This window comes from Myxine glutinosa, chromosome 7 (genome assembly GCF_964187855.1).
Source record: "Myxine glutinosa chromosome 7, kmMyxGlut1.1, whole genome shotgun sequence".
Taxonomy (NCBI): Eukaryota; Metazoa; Chordata; class Myxini; order Myxiniformes; family Myxinidae; genus Myxine; species Myxine glutinosa.
Genome location: NC_136267.1, coordinates 98,230,215 through 98,249,037, shown reverse-complemented (window position 1 = coordinate 98,249,037; position 18,823 = coordinate 98,230,215). Strand labels below are relative to the sequence as shown.

Sequence of the window (18,823 nt, the reverse complement as noted above, 5' to 3'; positions counted from 1 at the left end):
TGTGTGTTTCCTCCCCTTCTCTCCCCATCTTGTCGACCGCTCCCCTTTTTATATACTTTGTTTGCTTGTTTGTTTGATAAATGTTAGCTCTTTCACGAGCCTCGACTTTGTATACACAAAAAAAAAGAAAAAAAAAGGAAATCTCTCATGAATGTTACATGCATGATGACTGCTGTAAAGATTGTCTCATAAAGTAATGCTGTGGGTTATCAATCCTTTCTTGGTATGAGGAATGTATGTTGAAATTATCTTTTCTTTATCTTCTAATATTTAATTGGAATCGATGTTTTTTTATTTGTTTGTTTGTTTTTCACTATCACAGTGGTGTCAGCATTACGCTACAGTGCCTCACTCTTTGGCTTTGCGGTGAGTACACCTTTTACATTTCTGTATGTTTCCTTGAGTTTGGTATCATAACAATACATGAATGTGGAGTAAATTAGTACACATTATATACCTTATTTTTGGCTCCTTTTCCTGAATTTCCCAACATTCGTCATATCAGATCATATATATGCATATTGGGCCAGGAGACCATCTTGAGTTTGGCCTGCAGGTTGCATCGTTTCCGAGTGGCGGGACTATACCGCTAATGCAATGCCCTTTGTAGGTGAGTGCAGGAATTTGGGATTTATTTAGGGTGCCAGGTATAACACACCTACTCTTTGAGAAAGAGACAGTGGGATGTTTAAGGTCCACCAACTATTGCGAGCAAACAAGACACCCAGCTTAACGACCCTCTGACGACAGCACACTTTGTGAAGCAACACATCACATGCATCACATTGATCCACCAGTTAATAGTCGGATTGGTAATCGAACCCAGACGAAACAACTCAACTGCCCCACCTTAGCACCACTGTGGTGCAGAGGAAGCACACTTACTCCCAAAATTGATGAAGAAGAAAAAAAATACAAATTTTTCTAAATGTAACTCAGTTTACACTATTCTCTTTGACTCCGTTTGAGCTTCCACAACTGTGTGGTGGATGGTGGGGCCCAAATCTGCTGGGATGAGGGTTAGGTTCCTTTGAACGTTTCATAAATTGAAACTATTTAAATTTATTTAAAAAAATTAAATACATTTTTTAAATAAAAAAAATAAAATTTTCATAAATTCCACCGATTTTAGAACATCCGTTTCTGATTTAATTCTTCGGATTTTCAATATAGTACATGGTCTCCTGGTGTCCCCAAAGAAAAAGGTCAAGTGACCTTAAGTCTGAACTATGTAGGGGGGCATTTATATTGGTCCACGACGTCCGATCCACCTCAAAGTCCTCGTCTCAAAAAAAAAAATTAAAAAGATTTCCTATGATTTCAGACTTTTGAAACACCCTCTCCATCAGGTAGGAGCTGAGGCCTCCAAGCTTGCTATATGTATCACACAAAAGGTCCAAAAGAAGGATACAAACAATAAACATTAAACATAGATAATTTAAAGTCAAAAAAAATGTAGATTTTTTTGTTTTGAACAGAAGGTATCGGAAATTTGTCGAATGGTTAGACGTGTAGCAAGTCTTTGTCAACATGTCAACAAGAATAACAACAACAACTTTGTCAACAATGTCAACATGTCTTTCGTAAATCAATCAGAATAAGTGTGGTTTTGACATTACAAATTTTTGAATTGTAAATTATGTCCATCTTTTTTCTTACAAGGTAGTAGTCAATATAGCGTGGTGTCGTCAATTCCTACGTCAGCATGCCACTCATGGTGCTGTGATCCCATATATTGTATGAATTTGTCTATTGTCTACGAATATCCTTGTATTTCACATGAAAGTGCACTAATGCCTCCTAATAATCTCTATCCTACATGTAATATCTAGACAAGGTCCTCCATGAGCCAAATATCAGTGTAGAACATAATACTGCCCTGCCTGCAGCACAGATGTGGAAACACTTGGAATGTCTTTCCAAGAGTGGGACTTGCATTCAAATTGGCCAAAAACATTCAAAGTATTTTTCGGGTTGATCACTTCATGCCATTGGGACTTATTTCCAACCAGTATCGATTGGCATAGGCTGAAAGTTTTTCCAGCAGCACATACCATATGCTCATCACACTGTGTCTGTATAACCGCAGATCGACGCCTTACTCGACTGTGTGTCATCCCTCATTGTGGTGTGGCGCTACTACAACATTGCAGCTATGTACTCATCTCGCAAAGAACACCTGTAAGTCTGAAGCTAAGGCCGGAGCGAGGCTTACGTGGATGTTGTGTGATGCTCGGGAGTCTTTGGGAGCATGTACCACCACCAAGGTCTGACACACACCGTGAAAATACATGATTCATTTAGCATTGCTCGGATTCTCAAGGCTCCCAATTATAATTATGTCTGATGGAGGAGATCTCTGTCCGAGGCGAAAGCTGCGCAAGCGAAGCACTGGATGCAGGTGCAAAATGGCCACATCCTGAGGTACTAATTGGTTTCTCGGAATACTTCCGCGGCCTCATTCATAATGGCGGAAGCTGTGCCTAACGAGACCTGGCACAAAGCGACATGATCCCACGTGCATTTGTAACCCGAGGATTGCAAAGACATGTTAAAGATTTCACCTGCTGAGACGGAGGCGCATTAGTTACAAATTTGGGAGAAACCTGACTCTGAATTCCGGCATTATTGAAGGAATTTTATGCGATAAAAAAGTATTTCTGAGTTTTTTTGTTGTTGGAGGAGCTGCTGGAAACATAGAACGGATGAAGACGTAACGGAAAGAAAGGAACAGCAGAAAGAGAGGAAACCACACCAGCAGCAAGGATAAGGGACAAAATAGAAGGAGAAATAAGGGTTGAAGGTGAACAAGATGGACATACAGAAGGAAACTCTCAGGAAGGAAAAACTGGAAATTTGAAAAGAGGTGTTGGGCTTGGGATGGCTTAAAGGGGGTAGAAAAGATCACTGTTTTCAATGGGGGATCTGAGATTAAAGTTAGGGGCACAAGCTTGGTTTTGACGGACATGTTGTCTTTATTCCTATTATTTGGACATTCAGTAGGAGGATGAGGTCGGAAGGATGTGAAACCTAAAGTCGATGTGTACTCATTTGAAATGAAAACATGCGGCTACATATAATATCAGAATGAATAGCTTTACCATGTGGTTTTCTGTTTTTGTTACAGAAACTGATGATTGTTCGATATTGCGTGTCATGCAGATCCCTTTGTGTTCATTGTTGGTTTCTCCACCTAGGCAAGATTGTGTCTGGTGCTTCTTTGATACATGCTGTCGTTCCATTGGCTGTTTCTGCAGGTCATGTGCCGTGCTGGGATTGATGTTTCTTGTGTCGGCAATTTGCGTCGAAGGCAAATCTATCCACAACCTGTCCCACAAGCTAATTCCTCAAGTGGTGAGTCATGTGCTGCGATGACTGTTTTAATCCCGACCCATTAAACATGCCGTGGTATTTCTTTTCTATGGTTTGGCAGGATGGTGCAGAGTGAATGCACCAAGCTTTGAGCTCTCTAGTCTTGGTTGCATTTCTGACCCGAATGACTATAAACGGTCAGATTGGTGCTTCGCAGGCAGGCATGGTGTTGCAACACAAGGTGCTGCCATCCCTCTGACAGACGTTAATCTGGATGTCCCACCTGCTAACATTAATTGGAGGACATGAAAGATCCCTCTTTGTCTTTTGCCGGAGAGTAGGTGTGTTATCACTGGCACCCCAGCTAAATTCGAAATTTCTCCCAGTTTCAGGGGAATATTGTGGCGGACACGAAAGCCCACTGGCGTGGTGACATCATTCCGCGCACCAAGTGGGCGGCGGCCACGCCCTAGAGAGAGGCGTGGCCTCAAGATATACATGGGGCGCGCAGCCCGGAGCAGCTCAGTGCTGCAGTTTGAGTACTTTCAATAAAGACTCTTTTATGAACCGCGTTGTCCGCTTGCTCTTTGCGTAAGCATTAGCGCGCGCAGCATCGCGCTTCATATGGTGACCTCGACGTTGGATCTGCCGTAGCGATCCTTCCGAGCACGATGCCATTGCAATGGCAAACAACAACGCAATGTCGATTAAACTTCCCGAATTTTGGGAGGCCCAGGCCGAAGTCTGGTTCGTCTAAGCCGAAGCCCAATTTCAGCTTCGGCGCCTCACCGGCGACGACACGCGCTACTGCCACGCCGTCGCCTCCCTCGGGCCCGGCACGGCCGCTCGAGTTGTGTCCGTCCTTCGCCACCCACCGGACGGCCACAAGTACGAGGCACTCAAGCGGCTACTCCTAGCCACGTTCGCCCTCACGGACGACGCACGGGCCGACCGCCTCCTGGATCTCCCCGAGCTCGGCGACACGCGCCCGTCGGTCCGAATGGACCATATGCTGTCACTGTTGGGCGACGAAGCCCCCGGTTCTCTATTCCGGGCACTTTTCCGTCGCCAACTTCCAGCGCAGGTTCGCCTCGCGTTGGCCGGGACCGTGCTAACGGAACCCCGAGCATTGGCAGCCGAGGCGGACAGGTACTTCGCGGCTTCGGACACGCGGGCGAGAGTCGGGCGGCCGTCACGGACCTCGAGGCTGATGCTGCTGATGATGCTGATCCACAGCATCAGCTTACACAGCATACGCAGCATGCTGACATGCACCTCGTGACAGCCGCCACGCCCCGCCCACCGCTGTGGCGAAAACCACCACCGCGGGGAAAACCGCTAACTCCACCGGCCTGGCGGAGCCAGCCGCACTCCTCCAGCTCCACCACCTGGTGCTGGTTCCACGCCAAGTTCGGCCACGAGGCTCGGCAGTGTCATCCGCCATGCTCCTTCAACAGGTCGGGAAACGCCCGGGCCGGCGCTCAATAGTGGCGATGAGCGCCGGCCGTTCGAGCAGCCTGCTGTTCATAACGGACACCTTCTCCGGGCGCCGTTACCTGTGCGACACGGGAGCGCAGGTGAGTGTCGTTCCCGCCGGTACGTCAGACAAGCACGCCGCGGGCGGGGGCCCCGCGCTGCTTGCCGCGAACGGAACGCCCATCCGTACGTACGGAAAACGCTGCCTCTCTCTGCGGTTCGGAGGGCAGGTTTTCCGATGGACGTTCGTCACCGCCGACGTGCCCATGGCACTGCTTGGCGCGGACTTCCTGTGCGCTAATGGGCTCCTGGTCGATGTAAAGCGCAGACATCTTGTCCAGGCCGAGACGTTCAGCTCGCTCGCTTGTGCACTGCCCAGCTCGTCGAGCAGCTCAGTTCGGTTCCGGCCACGGTTCGGTTCCGGCCACGTTGATCTGTACGCTTCCGGCAGCGGACGAATTCACCTGGCTTCCCGGCCCTCACGCAGCCCACCTTCTCGGCGGGGGCCGTCAAGCACTGGGTGGCCCATCACATCCCCACCGTCGGGCCAGCGGTCTACGCCCGGGCACGCCGCCTCGAGCCGACGAAGCTGGCGGTGGCAAAAGCAGAGTTCGCTACCCTGGAGCGACTCGGCATCGTTCGGCGCTCGGAGAGTGCTTGGGCGTCGCCGCTGCACATCGTGCCGAAGCCCGGCGGGGGATGGCGACCGTGCGGGGACTATCGCCGTCTCAATGACGCCACCACTCCCGACCGCTACCCCGCCCCCCACATTCAGGACTTTTCCGCCCGTTTGGCGGGCATGTCCTTCTTCTCGAAGGTGGACCTCATACGCGGCTACCATCAGGTCCCCGTCAGGCCGGAGGACGTCCCGAAGACGGCGGTCATCACGCCATTCAGACTCTTCGAGTTCCTGCGGATGCCCTTCGGTCTGATGAATGCGGCTCAGGCGTTCCAGCGACTGATGGACAGCGTCCTGCGCAACTTGGATTTTGTCTACGTCTACCTGGACGATATCCTCGTCGCCAGCGCGTCCCGCGAAGAGCACCTACGCCACCTCCGCACGCTCTTCGAAAGCCTGGGCCAGCATGGCCTGATTGTGAACCCCGCAAAGTGCCGGTTCGGCGTCGCCGTAATCTATTTTCTGGGGCACCGTGTCACCAGGCACGGAGCCGTCCCCCTTTCGGCCAAGGTGGAGGCAGTGAAGGGGTTTCTGCGCCCCCACACGATCAGAGGGCTGCAGGAGTTCCTGGGCATGGTAAACTTTTACCATCGGTTCCTGCCCCGTATCGCCCAGCTCCTGCGCCCCCTGCACGAAGCTCTCCGAGGTAAGCCGGGCAAAGGCGACGTTACCTGGACCGAGCAGATGGACACAGCGTTCACGGGCGCGAAGCTCGCCTTGGCTAATGCCACCATGCTCGCGCACCCGGCGCCCGATGCACCGATCGCCCTCACCACCGATGCCTCGGACTACGCGGTGGGCGCGGTGCACGAGCAATGGGTGCGTGGAGCTTGGCAACCGCTGGCGTTCTTTAGCCGGCAGCTTCGCCCGCCCGAACGCCGTTACAGTACCTTCGACCGCGAGTTGCTCGGGCTTCACTTGGCGGTCAGGCACTTCCGCCATCTGCTCGAGGGCCGTGCGTTCACGGCCTTCGTCGACCACAAGCCGCTGATCTTCGCGATGGGCAAGGTCACCGAGCCGTGGTCGGCCTGGCAGCAGCGTCACCTCTCGGCCGTGTCCGAGTACACGACGGACAGCCGGCACGTCGCTGGGAAGGACAACCCGGTGGCAGATTGCCTTTCCCGGGCCGTCGCCCACGCAGTCCACCTCGGCATCGACTATGCCCGGATGGCAGCGGACCAGGCCGCTGACCCCGACGTCCAGGCCTTGCGGACCGCCGTCACGAGCCTCCGCGTCACCGAGGTGCCGTGCGACGGCGCGGGCGCGGCCCTCTTGTGCGACGTCTCCCTCGGGCGGCCTCGCCCCATCGTGCCCGCGGGCTGGCAGCGCCAGGTGTTTGACACCATCCACGGCCTGTCCCACCCGGGCGCGAGGGCCTCCCAAAGGTTGATCGCCGACAAGTTCGTCTGGCATGGCCTCCGGAAGGCCGTCCGCGGCTGGGCCAGGACGTGCCTCACGTGCCAGCGCGCCAAGGTGCACTGGCACACCCAGGCCCCGTTGGCCCCGTTCACGGTGCCGGAACGCCGGTTTGACCACGTCCACGTGGACCTGGTGGGACCTCTGCCTCCCTCGCGGGGTTTCACCCACGTCCTCACCATGGTGGACCGCACCACCCGGTGGCCGCAGGCCGTGCCCTTGGCGTCGACGACGGCGGCAGATGTCGCGCAGGCTTTCATCGCCACCTGGGTCGCCCGGTTTGGCGCCCCCTCAGACATCTCTTCTGACCGCGGCCCCCAGTTCACCTCGGAGCTCTTGGGGGCGGTTGCGCAGGGGCTCGGGGTCCGGCTGCACCGAACCACGGCCTACCACCCCCAGGCTAACGGCCTGTGTGAGCGATTTCACCGCTCATTGAAGGCCGATCTCCGGGCCACCCTCCGTGACGGCGGCTGGGTCGACAGGCTCCCCTGGGTCCTGCTGGGCCTCCGGACGGCGCCCAAGGAGGACCTGCATGCATCCGCGGTGGAGTTGGTCTTCGGGAAACCGCTGCGGGTGCCGGGCGAGTTCCTCCCCGACTCCACAGCACCATGGTCCGCGGCACAGCAGCGCTCCGCTCTGCAAGAGACCGCCCAGAGGTTCGCCCCGGTGCCAACGGCATGCCACGGGCACCCACCGACGCACGTCACCCCGGAGCTTCGCACAGCGGAGTACGTCTTCGTCCGCCACAATGCCCACCGGACACCACTGCGGCCCCCGTACGACGGGCCTTTCCGCGTGCTGGAGACCGGGGCGAAGCACTTCACCCTGGACATCGGCGGTACTCCTGACCGCATTTCTGTAGACCGCCTCAAGCCGGCCCACCTCGACGTGGACCATCCACCGCCAGTGGCCCGACCCCCGCGTCGGGGCCGCCCCCCTGCGGGCGGACCCCCGGCACCGCCCAGCCCCGCCGCCACACCGCCCCCCGGTCCTGCACCCATCCCAGGGGCAGCCAGAGGCATCCCACCTGGCATACCTGCACCCCGGACGCCGCCGATCGCCAGGGGGCGCTTCGGCCGGGTCATCCGTTTGCCCCGCAAACTGGCCCTCCAGGTGCGCGGGAATTCTGGGGGGGGCGCGTGTGGCGGACACGAAAGCCCACTGGCGTGGTGACATCATTCCGCGCACCAAGTGGGCGGCGGCCACGCCCGAGAGAGAGGCGTGGCCTCAAGATATACACGGGGCGCGCAGCCCGGAGCACCTCAGTGCTGCAGTTTGAGTACTTTCAATAAAGACTCTTTTATGAACTGCGTTGTCCGCTTGCTCCTTGCGTAAGCATTAGCGCGCGCAGCATCACGCTTCAATATCATATTTCTTCCAGTTTCAGAATATCAGATTTATCCCAGTTTCAAAGAAATATCAGGTTTCTCCCAGTTTCAGAGAAATGTCAGGTTTCCCCCAGTTTCAGAGAAATGTCAGGTTTCTCCCAGTTTCAGAGAAATGTCAGGTTTCTCCCAGTTTCAGAGAAATGTCAGGTTTCCCCCAGTTTCAGAGAAATGTCAGGTTTCCCCCAGTTTCAGAGACATGTTAGGTTTCTCCCAGTTTCAGACAAATGTCAGGTTTCTCCCAGTTTCAGACAAATGTTAGGTTTCCCCCAGTTTCAGAGACATGTTAGGTTTCTCCCAGTTTCAGACAAATGTCAGGTTTCTCCCAGTTTCAGAGGAATGCCAGGCCTTTTTCACAGTGAGGGAGCCTCATGAGTAGCGGAATCCAATGGGCCAACCACATGCTTCGTGTTTGCAGCAGGTTGAGCGATATCTCGAGGAGATGGGGATGGGCCTGTCTTGTACCCTGGGGGATAGCCAGAGGAGTCCCTTGGAGTTCCGACGGAAATTGCCATGGCAGCGTGCTGCTCCTGGCATATATGCTCCCATGCCTGATCTGACTGCAGGCCTGGCCAGCCGTACATACTCTATGAGCTGCTGATCCCGGCTTTATGAAGCATAATACCAGGAGGAGACTGTTCATTCTGCACGAGGAAGGTAAATGAGAGGTTTAGGGATATATATATATATATATACAGGTCGTATATGTCGTTGAAGCTGAAGGGAAAGGTGTATGCTGCATGTGTGAGAAGTGTTATGATTTATGGGAGCGAGACATGGGTAATGAACGTAGAGCAGCAACAAAGGCTGGAAAGGGTGGAAATGCGAATGGTTCGGTGGATGTGCGGAGTATCGTTGAGAGAGAGGAAGACAAATGATGAATTGCGAAAGATGATGGGAATAGAGCCTGTGATGGATGCTGTGAAGAGGAACAGGTTGAGATGGTTTGGTCATGTGTTGAGGAAGGATGAAAGTGACTGGTTGAGAAGAGTGATGGAAATGAATGTAGAAGGAAGTAGAGGACGGGGAAGACCGAGAAAGACTTGGCTAAAGGTGGTGGAAGAAGAAATGCGGGCAAGGGGGTTAACAAGGAGAGATGCAGAAAATAGGGCAAAATGGAGAAGATTGTCATGGGGACCGCAAGGCTAACCCCCGCTCTAGCAGGGAAAATGGCCTTAAAATGCCTGTTGTTGTTGTATATATATATATACAAAGAGTAATCTGACCTTGTCCACCGGGAATAAACCGCCATGAAAAAGGAGTCATATTATGTCAGTTAGGTTAAGAGGAAAGCAGAACCAGCTTTAACTCACATCCCCAAATAGTCCTGTCCAGGTTGCCTTGGCTTGAAACATTTATAGAGCGTCTTTTTCCAGTGTAAGAAACTGAAATAACTTTCTTTTCCTGGAGAAGTAATGACTTGAGCATAAAGCTTTTTACTAATTTACCTGCCAGAATTATTCCATTGGCGTGGGTGAAACTTGCCGAATTAATGGCATTTAGACTGCTTCACTGACAAAGCGATGGATGAAATCCACAAGTACACTTGATAGTGGGTTTTCCCCCTCCAAATCCCCCAATAAACTATTAAATATTTACTGCACCTGAAAAACATCAATAGAACATCATGCTCATGTCCCCCATGTCTTGAAATATTATTTCATGATGAATGCAGGGGCACTTAGAGTTTTAGAATGCAAGCCCCTTCCCCACCACATCCCGTCCCTCCACCACATTCTGACAAATAACATTCAGACCATTACTGTAAAATGACAAGTGAACTATGCGGCGGGTTTCAGCCATATAAACCGAGACAAGAGACATTACAATAATATCAAACTCAACTGGCACAGCAGGTGGTGCTCTAGAATTTTCCATTCACTTTTTGCATTATTTATGTCACACGAGCATGACGCTTTATTAGTATTTTTCACTGCAACACCTTGCTAAGGTGACGTGCAAAATACATGCCTTGCCTGGTGGATGTGGCGACTTTTCGCTGAGGCTCGGTCATGCAGCCATGTTAGCGAGCAATCTCCGATAGCCAAGGAATTATCCCAGCACTCCCTAAGCGAATCTTGGCCTGATTTTAAATTTTATTCAATACCATAAATATTTGGTAAGCACGCTGAAGGGCCTGAAATTTGGAACCCAGCGAGGCAAACATTGTAATAGCATTTTGCTCACGCATCTACCGTCTGGGGACTGTTGCATCCTTTTGCCCTTGTGCTGCTGGACTGCAGGCGTATATTTGTTTCTGCCTAACGAACCTGCCTTTCCATGTTAACGAATATAATTGACTAGCAGAAGTACCCCGGCATTGCCGGGCGGGGGAGGCGAGGGGGAAGGGGAGGGGAGGGGTACGGGGGGGAGGGGAGAAGAGGGGAGGAGGGGAAAAGAGGAGGGAGGGGGAGGGGGGGAGGGAGGAGGGGGAGGGGGCTAGTGGGAGGGGGGGAAGGTGAGGGGAGGTGGAGGGGGAGGGGGGAGGGGATGGGGGGGGATGGGAGGGGGGAGGGAAGGGGGAAAAGGAGGGGAGGGGAACAGGGGGGGAGGGGAGGAGAGGGGGAGAGAGGAGAAGAGGGGGGGGGGGAAGTACCCAGCATTGCCGGGCGCGGAAGGGGAGGGGAGGGGAACGGAGGGGAGGAGAGGGGGGGGAGGGGAGAAGAGGGGGGGGGGAAGTACCCGGCATTCTGTGTATAAACGTGAGGGAGAAGAGGGGGAGGGGGAGGAGGAGGGGGGGGGAGGAGAGGGGGGGGGGGAGGAGGGGGGAGGGGGGGAGGGGGGAGGGGGGAGGAGAGGGGGAGGGATGGTAGAGGAGAGGGGTGGGAGGGGGAGGGGGGAGGGGGGGAGGGCGCACGAATCGTCGAATCAGCGCGCTGCTCTGCCACCGATTCAGATTCCGTGTATAATATTCCTCGCTGAAAAAAAAATATGGATCTAAAGATGAAAGAAAAAAAAAACCTATGTGATGTGAATGGCAATGTTCCTCGCTGAAATGTGAAAAAACGCAATCGCGTGGCAAGGAACATCACATGATCGCTCTGAGCGATCGATTGCAACGCTGCGTCGTGTCGTGGGCGTGGCCAACGTGGCCTCATGCTCCCAGGTGATTGGCTAACTCGAGCTCGAGAGAGCCATAATGCGCTACGTTATGGCAAAAAATATGGATCTAAAGATGAAAGGGAAAAAAACCTATGTGGTGTGAATGACAATGTTCCTCGCTGAAATGTGAAAAAACGGAATCGCTTTTCGCTCTGAAATACGTGCGAACGCGTAACTGAGTTAATGGCGCCAAGGAACATCACGTGATCGCTCTGAGCGAATCAGCACGCTGCTCTGCCATTCCGGTCATAATATTCCTCGCTGAAATGCGCTGAGGTAAAAATATGGTTTAAAAATATTATGAAATAAATTTTTAGGTCGACCATGTTCTTCCCAGGCTCAATGGCCATGTTTGTGCCAAATATCAAGTACGTGAGCCTCTCCGTTTAGGAGTCTACCGGTAACATTACACACACACACACACACACACACACACACACACACACACACACACACACACACACACACACACAAACTGTGTTTTATATATATAGATTCATCCTTTCAGGTTCTTACTCCATGCCCTCTTATTTTTCCTCAAAATATCAATTTTATTTTCTCCCAATTTTGTTCCCAAATGTTGAAGCGAAGCATCGTCAACTGTATCTCTGCTCGAGGCTGCAATCAGTTCTTCAACATGGCATTTCACAATCTCAATATAATCTTGATTTTAGAAAGAAGTTTCTACCTCATTCGTCTTTTTCAACTTGACAGCTTGATAGACTCATAGCTAGCCAATACCACGTGCGTGCGTGTGTGCGTCCGTGCATGCGTGCGTGCGTGCGTGCGTGCGTGCGTGTGTGGGTGTGTGTGTGTGTGTGTGTTTGTGTGTATGTATATATACAGTCACGTGAAAAAGTAAGTACACCCCATGTAAAGCTTTAACTTTTTCAACATATTTCAACATACAGCTATTTGATCTTCATTTCAACAATATTGATAGATAACGGTGATATAATATAACAAATATCATGAAACATTTACATTTTGTAGTCCATTGTATAATTTAAATAAACATAAATGCAAATTTCGCATGTGGAAAAAGGAAGTACACCCCTACCGTTATCACTTCTTCAAATACCTAAAATTAGAATCAGGTGCACCAGCTCAGGTGCAAATGATTAGAACATCGTTAGAGAGGATCGTGGAGGAACCTCTTATTTAAACCTCAGACATTTCGTTTGGTTTGCTCTTTGTTGTTGAAGTGTGCGGCGTCACCATGCCTAGATCAAAAGAGCTCTCTGAGGCCTTCAGGAAGAAGGTTATGGATGCCTACGAGTCTGGGAAGGGATTTAAAAAGATCTCCAAACAATTTGAAATCAATCATTCGAATGTCCGGAACATCATCTACAAGTGGAGAAGATTCCAAACAACTGCCAACTTGTTCAGGCCAGGCCGCCCCAGCAAGTTCAGCCGGAAAGCAGACCGCAAGATGCTGAAAGAAGTCTCTAAGAACCCCAGAATGTCATCACGGGACCTACAGGTAGCTCTTGCCACTGTTGATGTCAAAGTGCACGAGTCTACCATTAGAAAGAGGCTGCACAAATTTGATCTACATGGGAGGTGTGCCAGGAGGAAACCTTTGCTGTTCAGAAAGAACATCAGGGCAAGACTAAAGTTTGCCAATGAACACCTAGGCAAAGACCAGCACTTCTGGAACAATGTGCTCTGGACAGATGAGACAAAGGTAGAGCTATTTGGCCACAGTACCAGGAGACATGTTTGGCGAAAACCAAACACAGCATTTGACCACAAGAACCTGATACCAACTGTAAAGCATGGTGGTGGAAATAATATGGTTTGGGGCAGCTCACCATCAAGGAATCCACGATGAATTCTTCATTGTACCAGAGGTTGCTTGAGGATAATGTGAGGCCATCTGTCGGAAAGTTGAAGCTCAACCGAAGGTGGACCTTGCAACATGACAATGACCCTAAACATACCAGTAAATCCACCAAGGAATGGCTGAAAAGAGAGAAATGGAGGGTTCTGGAATGGCCAAGTCAAAGCCCGGATCTAAATCCCATCGAGATGTTGTGGGGGATTTGAAACGAACTCTGCATGCAAGAAACCCCTCAAACGTCACACAGCTGAAAGAATTCTGCAGGGAGGAGTGGGCAAAAATTTCTCCCAGTCGATGTCAAGAGACTGGTAGACAGTTATAAGGAACGCCTACTTGAGGTTGTTTCTGCCAAAGGGGGCAATACCACCTATTAGAGCCAAGGGTGTACTTACTTTTTCCACATGTGAAATTTGCATTTGTGTTTATTTAAATTATACAATGGATTACAAAATGTAAATGTTTCATGATATTTGTTACATTATATCACCTTTATCTATCAATATTGTTGAAATGAAGATCAAATAGCTGTATGTTGAAATATGTTGAAAAAGTCAAAACTTTACATGGGGTGTACTTACTTTTTCATGTGAATGTGTATATATACAGGGTGGGTGGAAAGTCGCTCCCTATTTTAAAGTACTTATAAATTACGTATAAAATGCGAGTGTATTACTACATATTATTGTGCTGTGTTCTTTAACGTTGTACAATTAACTTTAACGTTGTACAACTTTAACGTCTCTCCGACGAAGACTGCGACATTCGCATGGAGTTCGGGGAAATCATGCTGGCTTGGCATGAAGCCTGGCCCCCTCTCTTCCGCAACATCCTCTGGAGCGACGAGGCGGTGTTCCACGTCGGAGGCTTTGTCAACCGTCACAATTGCCACTACTGGGCAGGAGAGGATCCTGTGGTTTGCGCTGAAAAAATGCAGAATCGGCCAAAGGTAACGGTGTGGTGTGGTATGACCTCGGATAAGGTTGTGGGCCCGTTCCTTCTGCGCAACACCATGAATGCTGAGCAGTACCTGGCTATGTTGCGAGACGAGGTCTGGCCGGTTGTCAGCACATGGGAGAATATCGACGATCTGATATTTATGCAAGATGGCGCCCCTCCGCATTTTGCTCATGTCGTTCGTGACTGGCTGGATGTCAACTTCGCAGGGCGTTGGATGGGTCGTCGTGGTCCAAATGAATGGCCAGCCATGAGCCCCGACTTGACACCGTGCGACTTCTTTCTTTGGGGGTGGGCAAAGGAAGAAGTGTACCGCACCAAACCGAGGACATTGGAAGAACTGGAGGACCGTATTCGGGAAGTCATGTCTTCCATCCCGCCGGAGTTCCTACTGAAGTCAGTGGACGCCATTCCTGGGCGGCTCCAGAAGCTGGTGGCAAGAGTTGGAGCCCACATTGAATTCTAGAGAAAACTTAACCTTTGTGCCTACCTTTTCAAATTACTTCTTTTCAAATAAATTGATAATGTTCGACTTTTTTTACCAATCTAAAATAGGGATCGACTTTCCGCCCACCCTGTATATATGTATGTATATATATATATATATATATATATATATATATATATATATATATATATATATATATATATATATATATATATATATATATATATATATACATACACATTGTTACGGTTTTTAGAACCTTCACTTTGTAAAATAATAATTCTTGTAAATATCCCCCTTTGTAAAGGTTGCACCCTAGTTAGGCCATGTACAACACGTAGGACACCGTAGAAACCTCTCTAGTTATTTCATTAGTCTATGTTTCAGTTTAGGATCTGTTTCCAATAGTTGAATCTGCGTTGTATTAATTAAATAAGAGTAGGCCCCAAAGTTCCTTTCAAAAGCAGTGCGAGTGGTTTTCTATCCCGCAAGCCGCCATAAGCCACGTGGCAGAGATGGAGAAGAAGGGGGAGGAGCGTCAGGAACGAAGGCGTGGCCCATCAACGCACCATCAAGGGGTGGAGTCCGGGAGCCCTCGCGACCAATCAGGGCCGAGGCGAGCTCACCGGTGGGTGTGTCCTAAAAAGCGGCGGCTTGATACGTAAAAGCCAGATATAAGCGCTCACTTGGGGCTACTTCGACAGTTGGGAGTTGGGAGTGAGAGGTCGTTGCACAGAGAGGAGAAAGAGAGGGCACGGACTGCGTGGAGGTGGGCGAGATTGCACCATCAATTATATAGAATTGCGCATACGGCCGTGCGAAGGACTACCCCCCCCCCCCCCCCGCCACGTACAAGGTCCGATCGCGCGCCCACGTTACGTGCTTGCTGCTGCCCGGGTTCTCGCTACGGCACGAGTCAACACCCGGAGCCGGACCTCAACGCCCAACCATCCCTGCCATTCCATCCTTTCGTGTAAGTGTGTTTGTTCTGTCCTGGGCGTGTTAATTAAGACTATAAGGCTGTCCTGTGTTACTGCTTCTTCCTCTTCAACTGTACATTACCTTTCGTTTCCTCTTCTAGTACTGTATAATAAATTCTGTGTTCTTCCTTTCACTTTGGTTTCTTCTCCATTCGATCGCCTTAGTCTGTTTCCTTCAATTGAATATACGTGGCACGGTTTGGCCAACCGTTCAGAATCGGGTTAGTCCTTTTGTTAATGGCTCGGATTTCAGACTGCTAACCGCTCGGCAAACTCCATCTTGTCCGGGTCCGAGCGGGAAATTATATCCCTGCTTTGCGGAGGGATTGGCAAAGGTATTTGGGAACCCGTTGACCAATCACCCTGGCCAATCTCACCCCGCAAAGGAGCGTGTAATTTCCAGGACCTGGAGGATCGGCCAGTGTAAAAGCAAGGGGATTAACCCCCCCCCCCCCCTTGGTAAGGGGAGCGCCGACCCCCGGATCCGCAACAATATATATATATATATATATATATTGTTACGGATTCGTCACTTCTGTTGTGGTTTTCATCCACTGTAAGCATTTTTGGTTCCATGTACTATTATTGTTATCGCTTAAGTGAAATGGAGATAACTGTTTGCAAAAGGTAAAAAATTACTTTTAATAGAAACCGGAAACCGGATCGAGAGAAAACCGGACGAAGAAGAAGAGGAAAAGAGGCGGAGCAAGAGAGGTCGGAAAAGAAAGCCGAGCTGCTTTGAGGTCTCGAGGAGACGCTGGCGAACGGGGGTTTCCTGGGAAAGGGATTCCTGTGACAGAGTGGTTATCGCTGTGACAGATAAACCTGCGTGTCGGGTTTTGCGGTTGATTCCGAAGAGAATCGTTGGAGTGCAGGTACGCCTCCAGTACGGGCCCGTCGGCCATTTTGCCTCGCTCCCGCCAATTTCGCATCGCTCCAGCCTTTTCACCGCGCTCCAGCCATTTTACCCCACCCAACCCTTAACCTGGTTTGCGTGTGTAACGTGGATTTCAATTGGGAATTTGTGGTTCTCCGTTTGGGAGCCATTGAACGTTCATACCCGAAGGTATGATTTCCCAGTCACCTTTTGAGGGCACCTTTGCGCATCTTTGGCAGCGTGACTGTCAGCCGAACTGGATTCTGGTCTCGATACGACATCGTTCTTGCGATCACCGGAGCGTGGATCGACTTTGGCTTGATGCCGGGACAGAGACTTTGGGAATGTTATTTTTGCTCACTTGGAGCACAGTGAGTTATATTGTAAGAAACTGATGGTACCATCATAGGAATGATATAATATTTGTTGTACAATTGATTCATATTGTTCTTGTGCTGTTATTCTTGTGTGACCTTAATACAATACTTGTTTTTTGGTAACAATTGGAGTTGTTTCACCATTGGTCATTGACACCCAGAATACCACATCTTTCTGCCGTGACTCCTTTCGGGGCTCGGAGGTACACCGTGACCGGGGTTTGGGGAGGAGCACATAACAATATATATAGGACACGGGCAGAGCTGCTTCAGACATTGAGGACTGAGTGGGACAGAATCCAGCAGCAATCCAAGACATCAAGACATCACGTGCAGCTCATTAAAATCATCCTGTACCCCTTGGCTAATCACTGACAGTCAAAACAGCTGTTCAATAGCTGTGCTATGAAGTGACCATTGAAAGTTCAAGTGACCATCCGTGACCGTTTTGTCTGACAGAGAGGACACTATTGTCCACAAATAAGTTCACACATTTACTACACGCAGTGTTATTGTTGGTATTTAAAGGTTTCAAAGGTGGTAAGTTTCTTTTGCGTTTCAGTATATATATATATATATATATATATATATATATATATAATATATATATATATATATATACATATATATATACAGTCACGTGAAAAAGTAAGTACACCCCACGTAAAGTTTTGACTTTTTCAACATATTTCAACATACAGCTATTTGATCTTAATTTCAACAATATTGATAGATAAAGGTTATATAATACAACAAATATCATGAAACATTTACATTTTGTAGTCCATTGTATTATTTAAATAAACATAAATGCAAATTTCGCATGTGGAAAAAGTAAGTCCCACCCCTACATTTATCACTACTTCAAATACCGAAAATTAGAATCAGGTGCATCAGCTCATGTGCAAATGATTAGAACATCGTTAGAGAGGATCTTGAAGGAACCAGTCTTATTTAAACCTAAGACATTTAGTTTGGTTTGCTCTTTGTTGTTGAAGTGTGCGGCATCCCTAGATCAAAAGAGCTCTCTGAAGCCTTCAGAAAGAAGGTTATAGATGCCTACGAGGCTGGGAAGGGATTTAAAAATATCTCCAAACAATTTGAAATCAATCATTCGACTGTCCGGAAGATCATCTACAAGTGGAGAAGATTCCAAACAACTTCCAATTGTTCAGGCCAGGCCGCCCCAGCAAGTTTAGCCCACGAACAGACTGCAAGATGTTGAAAGAAGTCTCTAGGAACCCCATAATGTCATCACGGGACCTACAGGTAGCTCTTGCCACTGTTGATGTCAAAGTGCACGAGTCTACCATTAGAAAGATGCTGCACAAATTTGATCTACATGGGAGGTGTGCCAGGAGGAAACCTTTGCTGTCCAGAAAGAACATCATGGCAAGACTAAAGTTTGCCAATGAACACCAAGGCAAAGACCAGCACTTCTGGAACAATGTGCTCTGGACAGATGAGTCAAAGGTAGAGCTATTTGGCCACAGTACCAGGAGACATGTTTGGCGAAAACCAAAGACAGCATTTGACCACAAGAACCAGATACCAACTGTAAAGCATGGTGGTGGAAATATTATGGTTTGGGGCAGCTTTGCTGCATCAGGGCCTGGGCCGCTCACCATCATATAATCGACTATGAATTCTTCATTGCACCAGAGCGTGCTTGAGGATAATGTGATGCCATCTGTCGGAAATTTGAAGCTCAACCGAAGGTGGACCTTGCAACATGACAATGACCCTAAACATACCAGTAAATCCACCAAGGAATGGCTGAAAAGAAAGAAATGGAGGGTTCTGGAATGGCCAAGTCAAAGCCCGGATCTAAATCCCATCGATATGTTGTGGGGGGATTTGAAACGAGCTGTGAATGCAAGAAACCCCTCAAACATCGTACAGCTGAAATAATTCTGCATGGAGGAGTGCGCAAAAATTTCTCCCAGTCGATGTCAGAGACTGGTATAGAGTTAT

The 18,823-nt window shown here is 49.7% G+C and overlaps 1 protein-coding gene across 1 annotated transcript in view; it reads left to right on the top strand.

Moving 5' to 3' along the window:
- LOC137414153 (transmembrane protein 163a-like) overlaps window positions 1-18,823 on the top strand; it is a 168,427-nt gene that overhangs the window by 90,013 nt on the left and 59,591 nt on the right. The window contains exons 3-5 of the mRNA XM_078782707.1: window positions 323-366; window positions 2,090-2,181; window positions 3,258-3,354. Coding sequence (XP_078638833.1) covers window positions 323-366; window positions 2,090-2,181; window positions 3,258-3,354 — 233 coding nt within the window. The remainder of the gene's footprint in view (window positions 1-322; window positions 367-2,089; window positions 2,182-3,257; window positions 3,355-18,823) is intronic.